The 20,171-nt window shown below is 38.3% G+C and overlaps 1 protein-coding gene across 2 annotated transcripts in view; it reads right to left on the minus strand.

Moving 5' to 3' along the window:
- Positions 1 to 20,171, minus strand: part of YWHAE (tyrosine 3-monooxygenase/tryptophan 5-monooxygenase activation protein epsilon) — a 35,572-nt gene continuing 15,401 nt past the window's right edge. Inside the window, exons 2-7 of one of the 2 annotated variants that reach the window (XM_072639915.1) lie at positions 9,327 to 9,526; positions 8,429 to 8,535; positions 7,458 to 7,664; positions 5,948 to 6,084; positions 2,625 to 2,668; positions 1 to 929 (exon numbers count right to left, since the gene is read on the minus strand). In XM_072639915.1, the coding sequence (XP_072496016.1) occupies positions 2,661 to 2,668; positions 5,948 to 6,084; positions 7,458 to 7,664; positions 8,429 to 8,535; positions 9,327 to 9,526 (659 nt within the window). In that variant the 3' untranslated portion in view covers positions 1 to 929; positions 2,625 to 2,660. The remainder of the gene's footprint in view (positions 930 to 2,624; positions 2,669 to 5,947; positions 6,085 to 7,457; positions 7,665 to 8,428; positions 8,536 to 9,326; positions 9,527 to 20,171) is intronic. The other variant, XM_072639914.1, reaches the window with a different exon arrangement.

The raw sequence follows: 20,171 nt of genomic DNA on the forward strand, positions 1-20,171 counted from the left end.
TTTTTGGCATTTTTAATTTAGGTTTGTTTTATTTCAGTTTAATGTTAATTCCATGCTGTGTTTCAGTAAGAACAATACAGATCCTGTATCTGTGGCTCCAGTCAGATATCCAGTAGTACAAATTAGCTTCAAGTTACACATACTGAACGAAAGAGGTTGAGCGAGCGAAGGAGGGCAGGGAGTAGAAGGGAAGAAGGGGAAGAGGGAAGGAGAAAAACCAAAGAAGTGAACACGCATGCAGGCTTTTCAATACCACCTTCAATGCTAACCTGCTGTGAGGGAAGGTCAAAGTCGGCAAGAATGAGCAGCCACGGATTGTTGGGCTGTTACCAGCACCATTTCAGCACAGTTTGGAAACACTTTTTACAGCAAAACCACTACAATAAACGTTCCAACGCAACCTGTAACTTCAAGCTAAACACCCAATTAATTTTAACATTGGTATAAAATTCGGCTTAAACAATTATAAAAAGGAAAAATGCCACCACATGCGCCCTACAGTGCGATAAACCTCTCCTAGACTCTTGCTTCACCTAGAAGTCTAATGGCATTCCAATGTAATATCCATTTCTAATGGTTATCTTGCCACATCTGGCACGGAGACAATACAGTAATGCTGAAAAAGCCTCTATGCAGTCCTGTTAGTGTCTTAAAGAACCTAAAAGCTGGGACCAGTAAAATCCACAGAAATTCACTCTTGCCTTTAAGAACTTTGAAAACTGTTTAAAAAAAAAAAACCAACAGGGCAGGAACCTAAATTCTGAGACCAAATGTAAAAGTCAGATTTGGTGGTTCTCAGTGACAATGGGGAGTTCTGGGGGGGGAGGGGAGGAGTGGGGTGGTCAGAGATGGATCTCTTGTTGGCTTCGGTGTCTCTCACTGGTTTTCATCTTCCACATCCTGCAGCGCTTCTTTATTCTGTTCTTCACCTGGAAAAGACAAAGGGTCAGCACTTCCATTGTGACTCCAGACACGAAAGAGGACGAGGACAGTCCAAGCAGAGAGAAAGCTTATACTTGCTACAATGTCACTACTCACTCACACAAAGGGCTTCTGTTTCGGGGTAAACCCGTCTTAAACCCCCAAAAGACTATTTCAATGACCTAGAAGACTATTATATCGCATGAAAATCAATGCAGAGTAATCAACTCTTTCTTACTAAATAAATGAGCTCTCAACATGGTCAGCCAAGAGAATGATCTTATTGTGATTTTCAAGCTTTCATGTTCTCTCTCAGGACAAAATGTTCTTCCCTAATAACCTCACCCCCACCTTAAGCACCAAGAGAAGGGATCATCTATTTACCAAGGCAGGTTTTCACAGGAGCAGGGACGTTTCGCCCACTCAATGTCAGTAATGCTTCAGAACAGAGGCAACCTTGCAACAATGACTCATAAAATCAGAATCAAGTTTACTGTGGTGGCTGGTTTTTGTTATTTTTGAAATGGGACATTAACATTTTGTGTCTCATCAAGGCAGCCTCAAACTATCCTCATTTCACATTCCAAAATGGAACAGCACGCCAAAAATAAACCAGAACGCTGAGGTTATTGGAGAAGGGCATTTGGACCAGGTTCTCTCATGCTGTTTTTCTTTACAATAGTTATTAGCTTGGGGAGTTTTAACTGCACTAAGACATGCAAGAGAAAGCCAGCCTACTCACTGGAGGTCAACTATCTACTGATGAGCATTAAATAAGTCAGCCATAACAGAGAAGCAAGCATGCCAAGGAGAGAGGACGTTCCATAGAATATGATTAAACAGGTCAAAGTTCCATTCTTTCTCTTCTTTCATAAACCACTTACAGTCTTCTACAGTTACCTGAGTTGAATCTAAATAAAGGAAATCAATTAGCTAACTCCATCTAGGGACATAAGGCAGTACAGACACAAGGAACCACAGAATTGGCCTTCCATTCATGATTCATACATATTAAAATAGCAAACTAGAATGGATATGTGATTTTTATACTGCAATCCTATGGGCGTAGAGGCACCTTAGATAGATGTTTTCTGAAACCTGGATACAATGAATCATGGCATTTCAATAAATGTTAATATGGAAATAGTAGTTACTAGGATTTGGTTGGTTGGTTTTTTTGGGGGTTGGGAACAGGACCTAGAGAATAAATGTTTTAATAAAGGTGATTTCCTGACAATACTATTTATTTTGAAGATGCAGAGACAAAACCTAATTAATCACTTATTAACAAAAAAGGAACTGATGAGAATTTCTCAATTCTTGACAAAACCCATGTACATATAAACTTGGCAATAAATATAATAAATATGATTCTAAAAAACTTACTCTACTTTTCTGATAGCCGAATATGGCTGAAACAGTTAATTATTATTCAAGGTCTTAGCAAGCTCTAGTTCACACATAAGCAACTGTGAGATTGGCCAAAAGATCAAATAACTTTATACCATCCTCATGTAAACCACACCCATTCAGAAAGTGGGCAGCCGGAGCAGGCAACAAATCACTAGGAAAATGTTTAGCCCTAGAATCAAGTCTAAGACACAAGCAGCCTAAGAGCACCAAGATGATAATATGCAGGCATGATTAGTGAGGAAATGAGAACTCAAAGCAGAAAAATTCACTGTGCTAGGATAATGACTTACAAAGTAGTTTTTAGGAAAGAACAGTTGGATTTTCCTTTAGGAATCTATATAGCAGGGAGAAAGGGGGGAAAACAGGAATCATATGAAAGCAACATCACTTAGTGTGGAAAAACCCCAAGGCTGTGGGACAGAGTGGGAGACTATGGACTTGGGAGTCAGGAAAACATCCAATTTTGGTCTTCCTAATGACTTGTATAAACTTGGCCAGATTATCTAACCTCTTACCCAGTTTCCCTTACTTGTAAATTGAGAATAGTAATACTTGCAACTGACCTCAAATGCACTCTTAAAGAAAAAAAATCAATTTTCCTGGGGACAGAATAATACAATTCCATAGAAATTGTGTAGAAGGGAGGGGTAGCTAGCTAGCTAAGGAGTTACACGGCATATGCATCTAATTTACAGTTTAGGAAACTGAATTCATTGTCATGTTCTATAATTTTTAAAACAAGAATGGACTTTGTAAACCTAGTGTAACTAAAAGACACAATGAAATGTGCAAACCCATGAGTTACATGCATTTCATCACTTGAATCCTGTAAATGCACAAGAACTGAGTGGCCAACAGTCTCATTCATTATCTTTCACAAGTCTGTCAAAGGGAGAAAGAAAATGGCAAGATGTCTACTGTAAGCAACACTAACCCTGTAAACAAAATAAAATTCTATTTTACAAAAACTGTAAAGACCATGCCAGAAATACTATTAAATTGACCAAAGTTTTGGTTCACAAAACCAAATTAATACAAGTTGGAATATTACTCTTAAGCACAGTTAGTGAATGGATCAATCTTTCTAAAAATATTCCTTGCAACTGTTTCTTAAACCACATCTTATTTTCTCCTATCTGCACACATGTCAGCACAATTGGGAAGTTCAAACACTTGCTAAGCTGTCTGTCTCTCAACTGTAATTATTTAACCTCCCTCTCAAATACAAGGTGACAAAGCTTCCAGGTGAAAATCAAACTGCACAAAACTGGCTCTAACACCTCACTAAAGACAGTGTAAACTGATCTTAGGAAGAAGACTCAAAGGGAAACAAAGAAAAGGGTACCCGATTCTGCCATGTAAGCCTGTTCAAACTTGTGAAAAAGAAACTTCCTAGCACTTCCCTTAACTCTTAGAAAACAGAGCCAGGCTGCTCTGGAGGAGAGCCTGCCTTGCCGTCTGCCAGATAAGAGGGCAATTCTGTTGCTCAGATCTTAACAGGCAATTCTTTATCAGACGTAATAGACTGGGGCATTTCTACTAAGCTTTGGAATGCAATGATTTGTTCCCAACCAACAAATTTACCTAATCCAATTTAGTATTAAGTTTGCATTCCCTTAAACTTATGCTTCAATCGAACTTCAAAGCAGAAACTTTCCAAATGAACACAGGCTGCTGCTGGCAAAGTTTTTTCCTTCAAATAAGGAAGCATGAACAAAAGGGTCACAAACATCATTTCTGGACCTGGCATGTGAACCCCAGAACAGGTTCAACCAAAAATGCCATCCCCCTCTCTGACCCGCTGGATCATCTGAGGGTCCTAAACAATGAGTATCCAGCCCTAGGACATATCCCTGGCAAGCTATTACCATTTTCTCTTCCTGTCTCTAAACTGCTGTGACCGCAGCCACTATCTAGGAAGACAGCAGACTGGATTAGAGGTGACTGTCTCAGAGGAGCTTAATAACTATCTCATCCAACTCTCTCTTTTCTATAAATGAGAAAACAGGCTTAGAGAGGATAAATGCCTTGTCCATTAAAATCCAGCCAAGTGTTGGGCAGCTAGGTGGCAGAGTATGAGAGCACCGGGCTTAGAATCAGGGAAACTCATCATCATATCTAGCCTCAGACATTGTGACCCTATGCAAGTCACTTCACCCTGTTTGCCTCAGTTTCCACATCTGTCAAATGAGCTGGAGAAGGAAATGGCAAAGCAGTCCGGTATTTTTGCCGAGAAAACCCCAAAGGGGGCACTAAGAGTTGGACATGATTGAAATCACTGAACAACAATGAAGTTATCAGATGCTTCGTTAACTAAGGTATTACAGATGCCAAATTCAGCCCTTTCTCTACCATGTTATTACTAGGGCTCCCTTTTGTATTTACAGTGTTTGTACCTCCAAGGATATCAGGACAGTGATTTAAGAAAAGCTACTTTAAATTAGTGATTTCCATTTTTTTCTCTTTCTGGACATGAACCTCAAGGACTTATTGGCCAGCCTCACTGGGGATAATTCAAGTGGAAAATCATTTAATCTAGCCTATTACACATTTGAGAGAGGAAGAAACTTCAGCCAAGAAAGGGAGTCTTGTTCTAGTTCATTAGCGAGAGCTTGAAGTCACCCGTGACCCCATCCTCAACCCAGCACACTAATGCCCGGCTCTCTTGAGGGGTTCATGTGCCAGAGCAGGCTCTTCTCACCTCAAGGCCTGCAGAAGATCACACTCCCATACATACATGGCAGCTGGAGCAGCACCAGGAAGCTGCGGTCCTTAGTCCTGCCCTGGCCAAGGCTCATGGTCATTGTGCTGGCATTTTCCCCACTAGACTATTGTGATTCATTTATCTGCAGCTTTCACTGAAGGCCACTCAAGAACACTTCAGATCGGTACAACTACCTGGAAAAATGTCAGTGGAGTTCCACAGTTGCATACACATGAGTGATGGACCAAGCCAGGTTTGGGCCTTTGGGCACATCCTGGCCCCTACTGAAATCTTTAATCCAAATAAAGAGCAGCCCAACCTTAGAGACAACATTCACACAGCCTTTCCCTTCTCTTGTTTTCCAACCTCTGACTTTTGGAGCCATGTACATTAAACAAAGTTCACTTAAGCAGAGCATTTAAAAATGATTCTGTCATTATTAACTTTTGTGCAGGAAGTAGAAGAACCTATCCTTTTACTCTGATTTTTAACTGGAATAAGAGATGATTATAGACCAAGTAAAATGGCATTCTTTCAGTGTTTTCCCTAAAGAGACACAACCATTTAAAAAAAAGTCTACATTAGATATGAGGAGTCTAGGACTGTGACTTAATACTTGTGAGACACCTCCCAAGATATACACATAGAAGTCATCAGTTTCAGTAGCTAAAAGTAAAAGGTAAAAGTAAAAGTAACCTTAAAATATTGGGAGGTGACAGATTCAGGGTGAAGACTGAGACACAGTTTTTGAACCTGGTCAATGGGGAAACTTGTTTTGCTTGACTACGCACATTTTGGAGAGGGGTGATTGGACTGGTTGTCTTTTGTTTCAACCAATGAAAGAGTGTGAGTGTTAAGAGACAAAGAGATTTTTTAATTCGTTAATTTAAAAAAATAAAGAATACTTACCATCACCCTGCATATCTGAAGTCCATAGTGTCAGGTTATCACGTAACAACTGCATGATAAGTGTCGAGTCCTTATAGCTTTCTTCACTCAGCGTATCCAGTTCTGCAATTGCATCATCAAAAGCTGCTTTTGCCAACCTGCAGGAATTAAGATCACATTTTAAGTGCCATACGAGAACAATACCCAATTCCACAAAATTAAGACATCCCTAAGTCTGATCATGCCCTAACCTTTTTTTTCTCTGTCATTATTTTGTGTTCTAGTGTTGGATGGGCGATTAATTCAGGCAAAAGCTTTATCTATCACAAATACTGGAGGAGGGAAAAAGGAGCATGAGTGGTCTGTCCTGAAAAAGGCTAAGAACATTCCCAAATGCACCTCCCCATTTAGTCTATTAATAAACATTAAAGTTCCAGGAAGTGTGGTTTCACACATCCCTCCCAACACATGGTCTTCAGGAGCTGCCAAAAGTCAAAACAAAAAGAAATTCATTCTCTGATAGCTCAAAGACTTTTAGGATAAGTCTCTCTGGAATTAGGCTGATTCTTGAAGAAGGCAGTTTATAAAATCCTTAGTCAGCCTATACTCAAAAATCCTCCAGATCATTAAGGAGGTTTGCCAGGGTCAACACATCCAAAATGGTGAAGCATCAGACTAAGACTGCAGGGGTGGACTACGCATTAATAAATATGCAGGTCAAACTTCATGTGAAATCTCTGAAGACTGGCCTAGTCAAAAACAGTCTTACAAAGTGCTTACATTATCTCATTTGATTTTTCTCAACCTCCATATGCTAGAACTCTTCTACTTACTTCTAAGAGTTGATATAACAAAATCTACTCCAAAAAGAAAGATACCTTCGAAATTCACCACAACAGAACTTAACCTATACTAAGCCTAAACGTTAATTTAAATCAATCATGAAAACATACAAATATGATCTACTCATCACAATTTATGGAATGAGAATATACTAGAATATCATATGGAACAGATAGCTACCTACAGTTTATATCATCACCCCCCCATAAATGGAGATCTAGAGCTCTGTTTCCACTTTTGCAAATCTCATGGGTCACTTACATTTTCAGATTAGTTAGACTCTTAAATATGTCTACCATAAATTATCAAAAAGTTACTAAATAGTTAATATAATTCCTACCAAAAAAAGACCTTAAATGAATCCCAATTTTTGTTTCCAGCTGGTGAACACTGGGCTTTCAAACAGAACGTGATTATTTACACTTATTGTTACAGTATTTGTCTCAACACGGAAGTGTAAAAATGCATTTTATCCCCATGATGATACATTTGGAATAATTTAGGTCCTCAAACCCCATCTGAGGGGGAGGGGGTGTCATTAAGTATAAAAACAGACCTCTTTATGAGGTGATCCAACAGCATGGGCTGTAAGGGAAAATATCAGTGAGGATGAATCAAAAATAAAAAGGAATTCCTAATGCCATCAGATAATTGATTTTTGCTTTTCTTCTCAAAATGGTGGATTTACCTGCAGGCACGGTCAGGGGAATTAAGAATTTCATAGTAGAATACAGAAAAGTTGAGAGCAAGACCTAAGCGGATGGGGTGTGTTGGCGGAAGTTCTGTCATTGCAATATCACTAGCAGCTTTATAAGCCACCAGGCTATTTTCTGCAGCCTCCTTCCTGTCATTTCCTGTGGCAAATTCAGCCAGATACCTGTGGTAGTCCCCTTTCCTGGAGTAGGGAAGAGGAAAAAAAAAAAAAAAACACCAAACCAAAACATTTAAAGATATTATTTTCAAGTTGTCCCTAGGCTCTGCACAGAATAATTACAAATTACAAATACAACCACATACGGTATGTGTAAAGATTAAGTGTATTTGCATTTTCCCCAATATTTAGGCTTACTTTATCAAACAATATAAAAGCTTCTAGTTTCAGACCTGATTAATTCAGCTACTGCAAACTACTACCCACTTAGATACCACCCAAACATTCACAAAAGCCTGTGAGCTCAACTACTCCAAAATCATATAAAACCCTCCAACTGACTCCCCACTTAGCAATCCTCCCTAAAGATGATAAATACTATGTCCCCAAGTACTCTGAGAGATGAGGAAATGGCCTGTAAGTGATTGGGTAGGATTTCCAAGACATATGTAATCAATAATTAGCAATACTTTGGTACATTCAAGAAAATCGATTGAAACAAATGACAAACATGGGAGAAGAGGAAACAGGACACATTTTTGTAATCTCAACAACAGCTCCCAGTCATCTGAAACACAAGAATCTATTGCATGAAAAGTGCTCTCTCCTTGTGATTTACCATTTATATCATGTTCACAGCTGAATGCACTTATCTGGAAACCACTTCTTCCACTTAATCTTTCCAGAGTTACAAGAACATTCTTAAATATGAAACCTTGATAGGAAGTCATGTTCTAAGAAGAATGCCAACTTTTAATCGGACATTTCCCTACGAGTAAGGAACCTACATTTTATAATAGAAAACCTTGGACTCGCCAGTGTTTGCTGCTGGAATGAGGTGTTTGTCCAGTACGTCCAGAATGTCACAACAGATTAATTTTAGTTCAGTCTCAACCTGGAAAATCAAACAGGAGGCTTAAGACTCATAAATTCAACAACACATAAGTAACTCACCTTAAACTTTAATTTATGGGAATGAGAGCCTGCTGTTAAATTGATACCATTGGTTCATTTCTCCCACCTTCTCTAATATGCTCCCCAGCCTCCTCCCCCACTAAAAATTAAATATTTCAAGAAGGGACAGTCCCTAAGATCAAGAAAAACCCTTTTGCTACATGTTTGGTTAAGAACCAAAGTAGATGTCAGGGTTGTTCCCAGTGTACACAATACTGGAAAAACCCACATCTCAGTTTTAAAACTATCAAAACACAGTGAAGTGAAGAATAACAATGCTGGATAATCATAAAAGAGGGAAAAAAAGGAACTTAGTGATGATGTGAACATGGAACACTAACAGAGAAACACTCAAAACAAGGTGTTGGAGGTTATTTCTCACTGAGTTCTACAATATGACCAGATTGTTAAAAAATGTGTTCCATTTGAAAAAACATAGAAAACGTTAAAATAAATGCTGATTTACTGCTCATTCCTACGAGCCCAGTCCAGGCCTTCTTCATACCATGCCTATCTTATTCTAACTCCATCAAGTTTGATTCCCCTTTCCAATCAATCTGTATCACACACCAGATTACCAATCCTAAAACACCACATCCCAGTCTGATTAAGTTCATATTCTGGCAATCCAACCATTAGCAGTGAACCAGGTCCTGTTCTTTCCGCTCCGAGAAATCCACTAAAAATGGTCAAGTTCTTTCCAAGACATAAAGAAGTTATAAGAAAGCTTACCATTTGCCGATATTCCCGAATCATTTTTAGTTTGTCTTCTCCTCCCTTGTTTTCTTCTTTCTGTTCAATGCTGCTGATTATCCGCCAGGACGCTCTTCTGGCTCCAATCACATTCTTATATGCAACTGACAGTAGGTTTCTTTCTTCAACTGTCAATTCCACATCCATTCCTGCTACTTTCTTCATTGATTCCACCATTTCTATAAAGTAACAAGAAAATTGGAAAAGTCAAATTTTATACTTTAAGATGCTGAAATTGAATTAGTCTCTTCTCCTTATCCTTAATTTCTGCCAGAGTAAGTGAATAAACAGCTTAACAAAAACTACAGGAGCATAGCTTTTAGACCTGAGAGATGACTCCCAAGCCTAGGGCTCTTTCCACTGCATAATGATGCCTGTACAAGGTCACCAAAAATCAAACACAGGAAAGCAAATACAGGAAAATTCTTGAATGTGGCAAGAGTTTAAATGCTCTATTTATTTACCCACACACGCCAAAATATTTGTAATAGCACTTTTGTGAAAGCAAAGAATTGGAAACAAAAAAGATGCCCATCAACTGAGGAATAGTTAAACAAATTGTGACCCATGAATGCAATATGCTGTAAAGAAATGATGTGTGTGATGAATACAAAGAAACATGGAAAGAGTAATATGAATTGATGCAGAGCCACAAAAACAATACACATAATGACATCAACTTAGAAACACTCAGAAACACACACACAAGTGAATATGCAAAATTATAAAGAGAAATCATGGCTCCAAATAAAAGATGAGAGAAGATGCTCCCATCCCACACTTTGGCAGAGATGGAAGGGTCCACCAGTTTCCCACACTGCATTTGTTTTTGGAGTCTTTCAATGCATGAACTGGTTGTATTGGTTTTTTCTTCCTTCTTTTGGTCTTTAAAAAAATACTATTTATTATATGGTATAGCTTTCTGGGAGGGGGAGGAGGAGAGGTTAATTATGAAGGGAAAATTATGAGGACAGAAAAAACAAAAGACATCAATAAAAACTTATTTTGTAAGTGAATGTTGTAAAACTATAAATAATAAGCACAGCTCAAAAGAAGAGATATAATCTCCCATCACATCTCTTCGCAGAGGCAAAGAAGTCCAAAAATGGTGTACATGTTGCACATATTTTCAGACTTTTTTTGTCTTTAAAAATATTCCTTGCTATTTGGGAAGGGTCTTTGGAAGAAGGATGGCAAAAAAAAAATCAATAAGAACCTTTAAAAAATTTAATTCCATATCCTCTACAAATACACAACAATCAGGTCTGATTTGGAGACACGTAAGCAAATTAAATAACATAAGTCAATGTCTGCAAATTTTTCAGTAAACTTGGTATCTAAAACAAAGACACCAAACTGCTTTTATTTACTGTAGTGGGAAGGGAAAAAATGTAATATAAAGTACTATATTTTAAAATCCAATAGCATGCTTCTGAAAAAATACAAAATTTTATAAAACCACATGAAAACATCCAAACTTTCTAATAACTAAAGAAATGTCCACTAAAACCCCTTGTACTAGACCAATGTCCATCCAAAATTCAAAATATCTAGAGGTCAAAAGTCGATAATGGAAAGGAAGGAATAAAGCAAGTACGTGCCTTGACAGTTATTGAAGAAGCTAACCTCTTTGGAAACTAAGGTTTCCAAAAATGGCCAAATTCTTTGAGCTGGTGAACTATAACGAGAAAAGGTATGCAATTATTTGTATCACTGAACGGAAAACAGGGTCTGTCCAAAAATATTCATAGCACTACTATCTATAATTTTAAGAAACTAGAAACAAACTAGGCTTTTCCTTAGATGTTTGAACAAATTATAGGCAAATGTCATAGAACTCATGGATTCAAAAATTAAAAGGCACAGACATGAAATGATGCAAAGTACAACCAAAAGCATATACACACTGACAATTATGTAGGTAAATAGCAACAAACTCATGGAAAGATACAATTAAACAGGACATCATGAAAACAAGGCAAATCTATGTGCAGTAGCACTCTGTTAAAGTCAATTAATACATTTTCATAAGGCAAGAATTTGCAATGTAAGATCTTTTCAATGTATTTGAATACTGTAGATAATGGAAAGGTTAAACAAAGCAGTATTTTAAAGTCAGAAAATACATATTCTGCACACATTTTCTACTTTCAAACAAAAGAACCATTTCCTCAAACTACTAAAACCTAGAAGAACAACATAAACAACTGACTGACTTTACATTACCTAGTGAAACTACAAACCCAATGAAAAAACAATCACTATCTAAAAATGCTTCATGGTGGCACTTGATTCCCTAAACTCTCCTCTGCTGTTAAAAATAATTTTGGCAATGATAAGAATTGTGTCAATAGGATATAAGAATGGAAATACAACTGTGGATATGGGTCCCAGTTCCTATACCGTTTACCAAATGAGAAGTTTTTTTGGCTATTCTTTTTTTTAAAGAAAAACGTTAACAGAAAAAAAAATTAAAGCATGCAAAGCTTAGGCACTTCATTTTTCCACCTTTCTTTGAAAAAGTCATTTTAGTAGCTCATTTTCAACATTAACAAGCTAGATTACAAGATAAGGAACTTGATTTCAAGCCTGACGTCTGTCACTGGACATAAATAAAGGTCTTTCTAGCTACCTTGTAAGTTCCTTGCCTTCTATATAACTTGGAATCTGCCAGAAGGCAGCTGTCACTTCTCATATAAAAATTCTAAATTCATTTCCGTTTATGTGAAAGCTTAAGTAGTTCCTATTTCCTGCCACTAGATGGCAAGCAAAGGAAAAAATAAAAATAAGGAGACCACTGCAGTCCCCCCAAGTGCAGACAACAAATTTAGGCCTTGAATACGAAGTAAAAATAGTTCCATTTTCAGGAAAAATACATTAATACTACTAAATATAAATCCCTTAGACAAAATGCCACTATATGGTATTTCTGGGAAATGTCAGTACATTTCAAATAATCAGGGTCCTGGTTATCTCATCTGCAAAAAAGAGAAGCAGATGGACTCATAAGTTGATGGCTAAGGTTCCACTCAACTCTATCGAGAATTCTAGATCAATGATCCTATGACTCTTCTCCCAATCTTATTTCTAAGGAAAGGTCATAGAAGCATCTAAGACAACCTCAGACAAGCCTAAGGAGGTGAACAGCTCATCTCCGGGACACAGAGGTCATTACTTTTTAAAAGCAGGAACAATGTCCAAATGACTCAAGACCCCCATCATTCTCCTAACAGTTGATAAATGTTTATACTACCAGTTTGCCAGCAGGACAAGGAGGCAATGGTTCAAAATCATTTCCAGACTAGCAACCAATGATCCAATCACTCTGAAAAATGATTTAGAACTGTACTTTAAAAAAAAGTTACAAAACTGTCTATCTCCTTTGACCCCAGAAATGACAGTCCCAGGCAAGTTTCTGCCCACTCCACTCCCATCCATAAGGAGATCAATGACAGTGGAAAGTTCACATATAAATAAAAGTATCTATAAGCTGCACTTTTTGTCAAAGCAAAATCCTGGGAGAAAAGCGGGTTCATTGAGAAGTGGCTGAACAAATTGTGACTTGTTAATGTAATAAAATATTACTGTGCTCTAAGAAATGAAAAATATGAGGAATTCAGAGACACTAAAAAAGGCTTACTTCAAACCTGATGCAGAGCAATGAGGCAAAAACAAGAGAACAATTTACAGAAAACAAAAGAAAGGAAAATAAGACTGAAAAGACTTCTAAACTGGGATTCATGTAAGGAGCTAGTGTGACTTGAGAGGCCTAGACAGTCCCGAAGGGTCTCCATATCTGAACCCAGGTGGCAGGCCTTAGGGGCAGAACTGGGGGAATATTTTTAGGCATATCCAATAAGCTATTCTGGTTTATTTGAGTGAATTATTTTATTATCAGGAATTCTATGAGGTTGGGTGGAAGGAGCATTATTAGGAGCTGACTGAAGTTTAAAGAAAAAAAAGATCAAGAAAATATTCCATAGTATATTTTTAATGCCGCTCTGGATGCCTCATACCAGCAAGTCAAGTACACTTCCCTCTGCAAGAAACTAAGCTAATTTTAATTTGCACAGGCAAAATATTGCACCCAAAAGAATACACAACATTTCTTTAAAAAAAAAAAGGGAAAATCTAACATGATTCATTGCAAATTTGGAATACTGTGACTTTCAAAATCAAGTTCATGAATCAACACTGCTAACAATCTAACAGCAGCTGTCCCTAGAGAGGAGGAAAGGTTAAATGAGGAAGGAATTCTATTACATTTAACAAAGATCATCTTAAGGATCACAAAATCAAGATTGTTTTTGATTCTAAGAATTATTTGAAATATCAGAAACTTTTTGTAGCAATAAAAAAAATTATACACACACACACACACACACATAGAAACAAAGTGGGTACCCAAACGGCTAGGCAATTGCTAAACAAAACAAGGTATACAAAATGACTATTGCACAGTAAGAAATGAACGATTAAAGGACTTTAAAAAGCACTAAAGACTTTTGGAATACAATATTTAAAAGAAGGAATTAGTCAAAGAGAAGAATTAAGAGAACAACATCCATTTTGACTACAATAAAATAACAAAAGCACAAAAAGATAGCCAAACTCATTGACTCCAAGTATTGATATTGGTTCCAGAGAAAACTTTTTTAAAAAATTGAATTATTTTATTTGTTTTCAGCGTTCGACAATCACTTCCATATATCTTAGATTTCTTCCACTCCCTCCCCCTTATTCCCCCGCTTTCCTCCCCACTCCCTCTGAGTTGGCATACAATCTTATATAGGTTCGACATATACATTCCTATTAAATGCATGTTGCATGGAAGAATTACAATGAATGAGGGAAACCATAAAACAAAACATAACAAAATACAAAAGAAAATGGCCTGCTTCTGTCTGCGATCCAATCCATAGCTCTTTCTCCAGAGAAAACTTAGTGAAATCTTCCTGTTAGAAGAGGCAGGGGGTCTAGCCATGTGCTTATGTTAAAGTAGTCAATTTTTTTGGTAGGTCGAGGGAATGTTTTATCAGGAAGTGAATGTGGTGTAAAAAGAAAAAAGTTTTCAATAAAATTATGCCACGAAATAAAACCTATATCCTCACCTAACAATCTGGTGCCTGTTAAAATGGACCAATCTATCAAACTATTTTTATGTGGGATTTTAATCCCCTGGGGCCTTGAAACGAAATTTCATGTGTGACAGCACTAGAGTAGGGGCCAGACAATTCTAAGGGAGCCTTGCCTAGATATGGGGCTTGCTTGCCTATATACATACATCCCTCTGAGCCTGTCTCTTCACCTATTAAAAAGGGAGAATAAAATCTGTTACATCTACTCTGGAGTGACTAGAAAACTTTCTAAGCCAGCTACCGTTACTACAGACCCTAGATGCCTCTTAGTTTTGTTCTATGGAGCAGGATCATTCGGAGAAGCCAGGTCTAAGCTAATAAGGTAGGACTGCGACCTCAACAATTCAACAGGGTTTGGCTATGTATATGGGAATCATTCATTTCTTTAAAGATTCATTTCTTTATTTCTGTCTGGATGGATGCAAAACAACTGTTGGACACCAAACAGTTCACTGGCCAAGACCAGGATCTTAGAAGCTCAGGTTAATAGGATCAAACTGCTTTAAATTTTTAACTTTAATATATACAATATTACTTTTCATTATTTAGAGGTTCATTCTCAAAAATACTTAAGGAAACTCATTCCACAATGCCATAGATGTTTTAATGCCCATTCTATTCAGCCCCTTAGCAAATGCTAGCTACCTCTTGACTCAGTCGTGAATTAGTTCAACTAGTCTGAAAAGTACTTTTGGAATTATGCTGAGAAAGTAACTAAAATGTCCATGACCCCTAACAAAGTGTTTCCACTCCTACACATGACACCCCCCCCCCGCCCCCACAAAGAAGACCTAGGACACAAACAAAGATTCCAGAGACACCAAAATATTCATCACAGCACTTCTTATAGGAGCAAAGAACTAGAAATGTCATCCAGAGAAATGGCCAAACAGACTACGGTATATGAATGTAAGATTTTGTGATGGAATCTTACTTCACTCTAAAGAAACAAGGAATGTAAACAATACAGAGAAGCCCAGGAAGACAAGAATAATTCAAAATAGAGGCGGCAGAACTAGGAAAACAAGACAAGCAACAAATGCAACATAAATGTAAACAATAGCTGAAAAGCTTCAGTTAATTATAATGACGAAGCTTATCCCCAACGAAGAAATGACAACTCCCTTCTTTTGTGCACACGGGGGCAGGGGGCAGGGGGCGGAGCACTACATACGGATGCCAGAAGGATGTGTTGCTTAGTAATGCTGACGCACTATTTTTCTTCTTTCTGTTAAAAGGGACGTCCCTCTGAGCAAAACAAGGGAGAATACATTCAGAAATGAAGATTTAAAAATAAAAGTTCTCCATAAAAACAGCTTTGATTCCAAAACTCACAGCATCCTTCCTGTCCCACACGGTCAGAAGCCAGTATCAAATGATCTACAAGTCTTGCCTCTGATGGCTAGAGGTAGCCATCAGAGGTTACAGCTATCAACAGCTCTATGGTTTCCTAGGCATGAAAGTGATCTAACCCTCAAGGGGGTACATGTCTCCAATCCCCCAAAGTAGATGTTCAAGAATCAGAAAGAAAGTAGAATCAATTCTACAAACGTACCAAAAAACACCAGGTGAGTGCGTGATCCTGTGCTAAGTAAGTACAGAGAAAAGAGGGCAAAGTTTAGCTAAAACAGGGGGACCTGCCCTCATGGTGCTTCTAATGAAGGAGGGGATATCCACATTCCCAATGGCCTATGATGTAAACATTGCGCATAATGTGCCACAAGGTGCAGAAGTGAGCAGCAAATGTCCTACAGGGTGGGAGGCAGGGAAAAGGGGGGAACACAGCTGGGTAAGCTTCAGTAAATCTACACCAAAGGTCACAAATGACATATCCTGGGAGAATAAGCACACAGGAAAGTGAATAGATGATGTGAAAAATGTCCCTGCCAACCAGTGTAACAGGTAAATGAAGTTTCACATCAGAAGGCAATGCAAAGTCAAATGTGAAAACATAAAAAAAAACAAATTGTAAAGGGGATGTCCATTAGCTAAAGCTGAGCTGCAGCCCATGGATCTAACACACTTCCCATGCAGTAAGAAATGGCAGCTACTAACATTGCATATGTTCCACACATTCCACATCGAGGGGGTTTGAGGCACTCGCCCTCACAACCAGGAAAATCCCCATAAAATCATTTGGCCCTTCTTTCATATCAGAGAAGAAGTCTGAATTTTTTCTTTTCCTTTTATGGGGTGTTTACAGTACCTTACTGCAAAATTTGGATTGATATTATAAAATACTATACACATATCTTATGCATTTCTGAGTTCCTAAACTTCTGTGTCATCTCAGGCTGCAGGAAATCTATGTGGCTTTGACAAAATCACCTAATTTCATTAGGTTTTGTAAAATGAGGGGATTGGGTTGATTTAAAGTTCCTTCTAGTTCTCAATCTGTAATGAACTTATATCAGTCAACACGCATTTGAAGTAGCGAAGTGTTAAAGTGGAAAGAGCACTGACTCTGGAGTCAGAAGACTGAAGTTTGAGTCCGTCTTGTATATGTGTTCTTGTACAAGTCAGTTAATCTCCCTGGGTCTCATTTTCTTCATCTGTAAAATGAGGTATTGGGTTAGATGGTTCCTTGCAACCCATAAGTTCCTGCAAGAAACTGGGGTTAGGAAAAAACAAAATAGTTCTTGACCTCCAGAAGTTGATTTTCTACAAGATTTCTGGTCCTCTGAAATCTGGCATGAGTCACAGGACAGTTAACCATTGACCAGGGTTTAGGTGCCAAACTCTTGATAATCTGCTAGCCTTAAAGGTTGTACCAGTTAAGTTCTTAGATTTTGAGCCTTTGTTTTCCCACTGTTTCTAGAGGGCCTCAGATCTGACTTTGTTTTCCTCCCCCAACATCATTTCCTAAATCAACTCTCAATTGTCTTGATTCATTTCTTAAATTTAAAAATCAGAATTAAGCTCATTTTTAATACCTTTATTTAAAAGCAATTTAATACCTCTTATCCCAAGAAACCCATGGATCATTATTTCTAAGAAGTGGAAAGAAACTTGGAGATCATCATTTTATAAATGAGGGTTCTGGAAATTGTCATTTTATTAATGAAGAAACTGATCACAAAGAATTTATCTCGACCAACAAGCATCTATTAAGTCCTATGTTCCCAATGCCATAATAGTGCTGGAAACAGAAAGACAAAAGTGAGAACAGTCTTCCTCTCAAGGAGCTTCTGGTCTAATTTAGGAGAAAGGAAGTACCTGCATTTGTGTGGCATTTGGAGGAGAGGGGGAGAAGGATGGGAGAGAAAAACCTTTTGTGGAGGTTTTTATTAACTGATCCTTAAACGAAACTGGCTTATGAGAGACAAGAGGTTACTCCAGACGTGAACAAAGATGGGAAATGAAATGTTATGAGTAACACTGTGGCAACCAGTTGAATTTAGATGACCACAGAGTGAGCAAGGGGGAGCAATGAATTAGAAGGCTGGAAGCAGGTTGTAGAAGACTTAAGTGATAGAAGGGTTTGTATTTGATCCTAAAGGTAAAAGAGATTCCCTAGAGTTTACTGAGCAAGGAGAGAGAATATGGAGGGAAGAGTCAAAAAGCAGAGACACCAATGAGGAGGCTACTGCAATAAAGCAGACAAGAAGAGATGAAGGTGAGGAAGGTTGGAACCAAGACACCAGCCATGGATTAGAAGTAGGCTAAGAAAAAGATGTGGAAGGAAAACTGACAAAACATAGCAAATGATTTGAAATGGGGTGTATGTTCACCCTTCGTTGCCGAAGAAGACCATGCCATCAGGGAAATAATGACATGACTTGCACTTGACCTTGTTCTTTTTGAGTGAGGGAGGGCTATGCAGGTCACCAGCCTCACTTCTCCTCCAGAGCCATCTGAATCTAGTGACCAAACATTCATCAGGATGACTGGAGATGACCCAGGATGAGGCAATTGGGGTTAAGTGACTTAGAGGAGAAATGAATGAGGATAATTGGGGAGTCAGTAACCTGGGTACCCTAAACAGAAATAAGGGAAGTTTAGAAGAGTGAAAGGGGGACTTGGACATTGTAATGTTAAGGGAATCTGAAGATATTCCCTGCCCCTTAATAGGCCCACGTGACCTGCTTTGAGCTCTGGCCCAGTCCACAGCCTGAGTCTCATGAAGCCCATGGTGGGAGGAGCTTGCTGAAGGGGAGGAGCAGGAAGGGTGAAGCAGGGAGAGTGAGGCAGAGCTGAGAGAGGGGCAGAGCAGAGCAGCTAGCCTGGGTAAGAGGGGACATTTTGCCTAAGGGAGCTTGTTTGTGGGGAGGCCTGACTGATGGTCAGTCCTCTATTGGTAATGTGTACAAAATTCCTTGTTACCAAGGTGGAATTGGCTTTCTGGTATCTGAATAAATATTTTGGTTATGTGTTTGAGGAAGAGTTTATATTTTTCAAATTTACCCTGAAAATACACCTGCATATCCATCCCGATTGCTGTGGGTATAGCATTGGCGCTACAACCACAAGCCAGAACATTAGTTTAACTCAAAGATAAGAAGTTATCACTTGGTTGAGGTCAGAAAGATGTGCTTTTAAAAACAATAGACTGTTTTTGTAGATTGAGGGCAGGATAGGACAGAGGGAAATGTGGTTAGTCTTTTACAACAAGACTGTTATGGAAATGCTTGTATGACCTATAATCAATTGTTTGTTTTCTTAACAGGGGTGGGTGGGGAGGGAGAGAATATGGAGCCCAAAGCTTTAGTAATGAATGTTAAAAATTGTTTTAGCGTGCAACTGGAAATTAAGCTATCTGGGCAATGGAATATAGAAATCTACTTTGTCCTACAGAAAAATAGAAGGGAAGGGGAATGGAAGAAAGGTGGGTAGTGGGAGGGAGGACAGACCGGAAGAAGGGGTGGATGGGGTACATGCCATCCTTGAGTGGGGGGTGGGGAGAGATGGGGAGAAAATTTTGAATTCATATTCGTGCAAAAGTGAATGTTGAGAACTGAATATATTTAAAAAAATAAAGTAAAACATGCACAACAAAAAATATAACCAAGAAAAAAGAGAAAAACAATATTCTGAGGAGTCATAGGTTTCATCAGACTGCCCCAGAATTGTCCTCCCTCCACTGCAGGGCACACACAGTAGGGCTTCCTTTCTCTCAGCATTTCCACCTTCCACTACCAGCATTTATCCATACTTTTGTATCAAAGCTATTGAAGCAAGTTTGGTTTTCAGATGTAGCTGCAAAAATAATCTGAAAAACTATCAAAATGAGTCAATACTCTTAAAATGATCTTCTAAAAATCAAACTTTTTATAAGGCATAAATGTATCAAGATATCAGATGAACACTTTGTTGAAAAAATTATCAATGATTTCTTTCAAGCAAGTGATTTAGATGTTTTTAGTTTTTATTAACTACCCTCCTCTCCCCACAAATGACACAATCATCTTTCAGAATGGGAGGATTTACCTCTATGCTACTTAAAATTCATTGAAGACAAAGACAAAAAAGTGAGTGCCAAAGCAGAAAAAAGACAAAGTAATAATAATAATGCTGATGCAAAGCTAGATCATTATATCAAGTCAATCATAAATCTATTAAAAAGGACTTAGTAACAGCTTGGGGGGAGGGGGAACAGTGGGGTAAGAGAGTCAGTGACTCCACCTCCCACCCCAGCCCTAAAGAAAGACTGTAATGGAAATGACCACAGCTTAGAGTCAGTGTTCAA

The sequence above is a fragment of the Notamacropus eugenii genome, chromosome 2 (assembly GCF_028372415.1).
Source record: "Notamacropus eugenii isolate mMacEug1 chromosome 2, mMacEug1.pri_v2, whole genome shotgun sequence".
NCBI lineage: Eukaryota > Metazoa > Chordata > Mammalia > Diprotodontia > Macropodidae > Notamacropus > Notamacropus eugenii.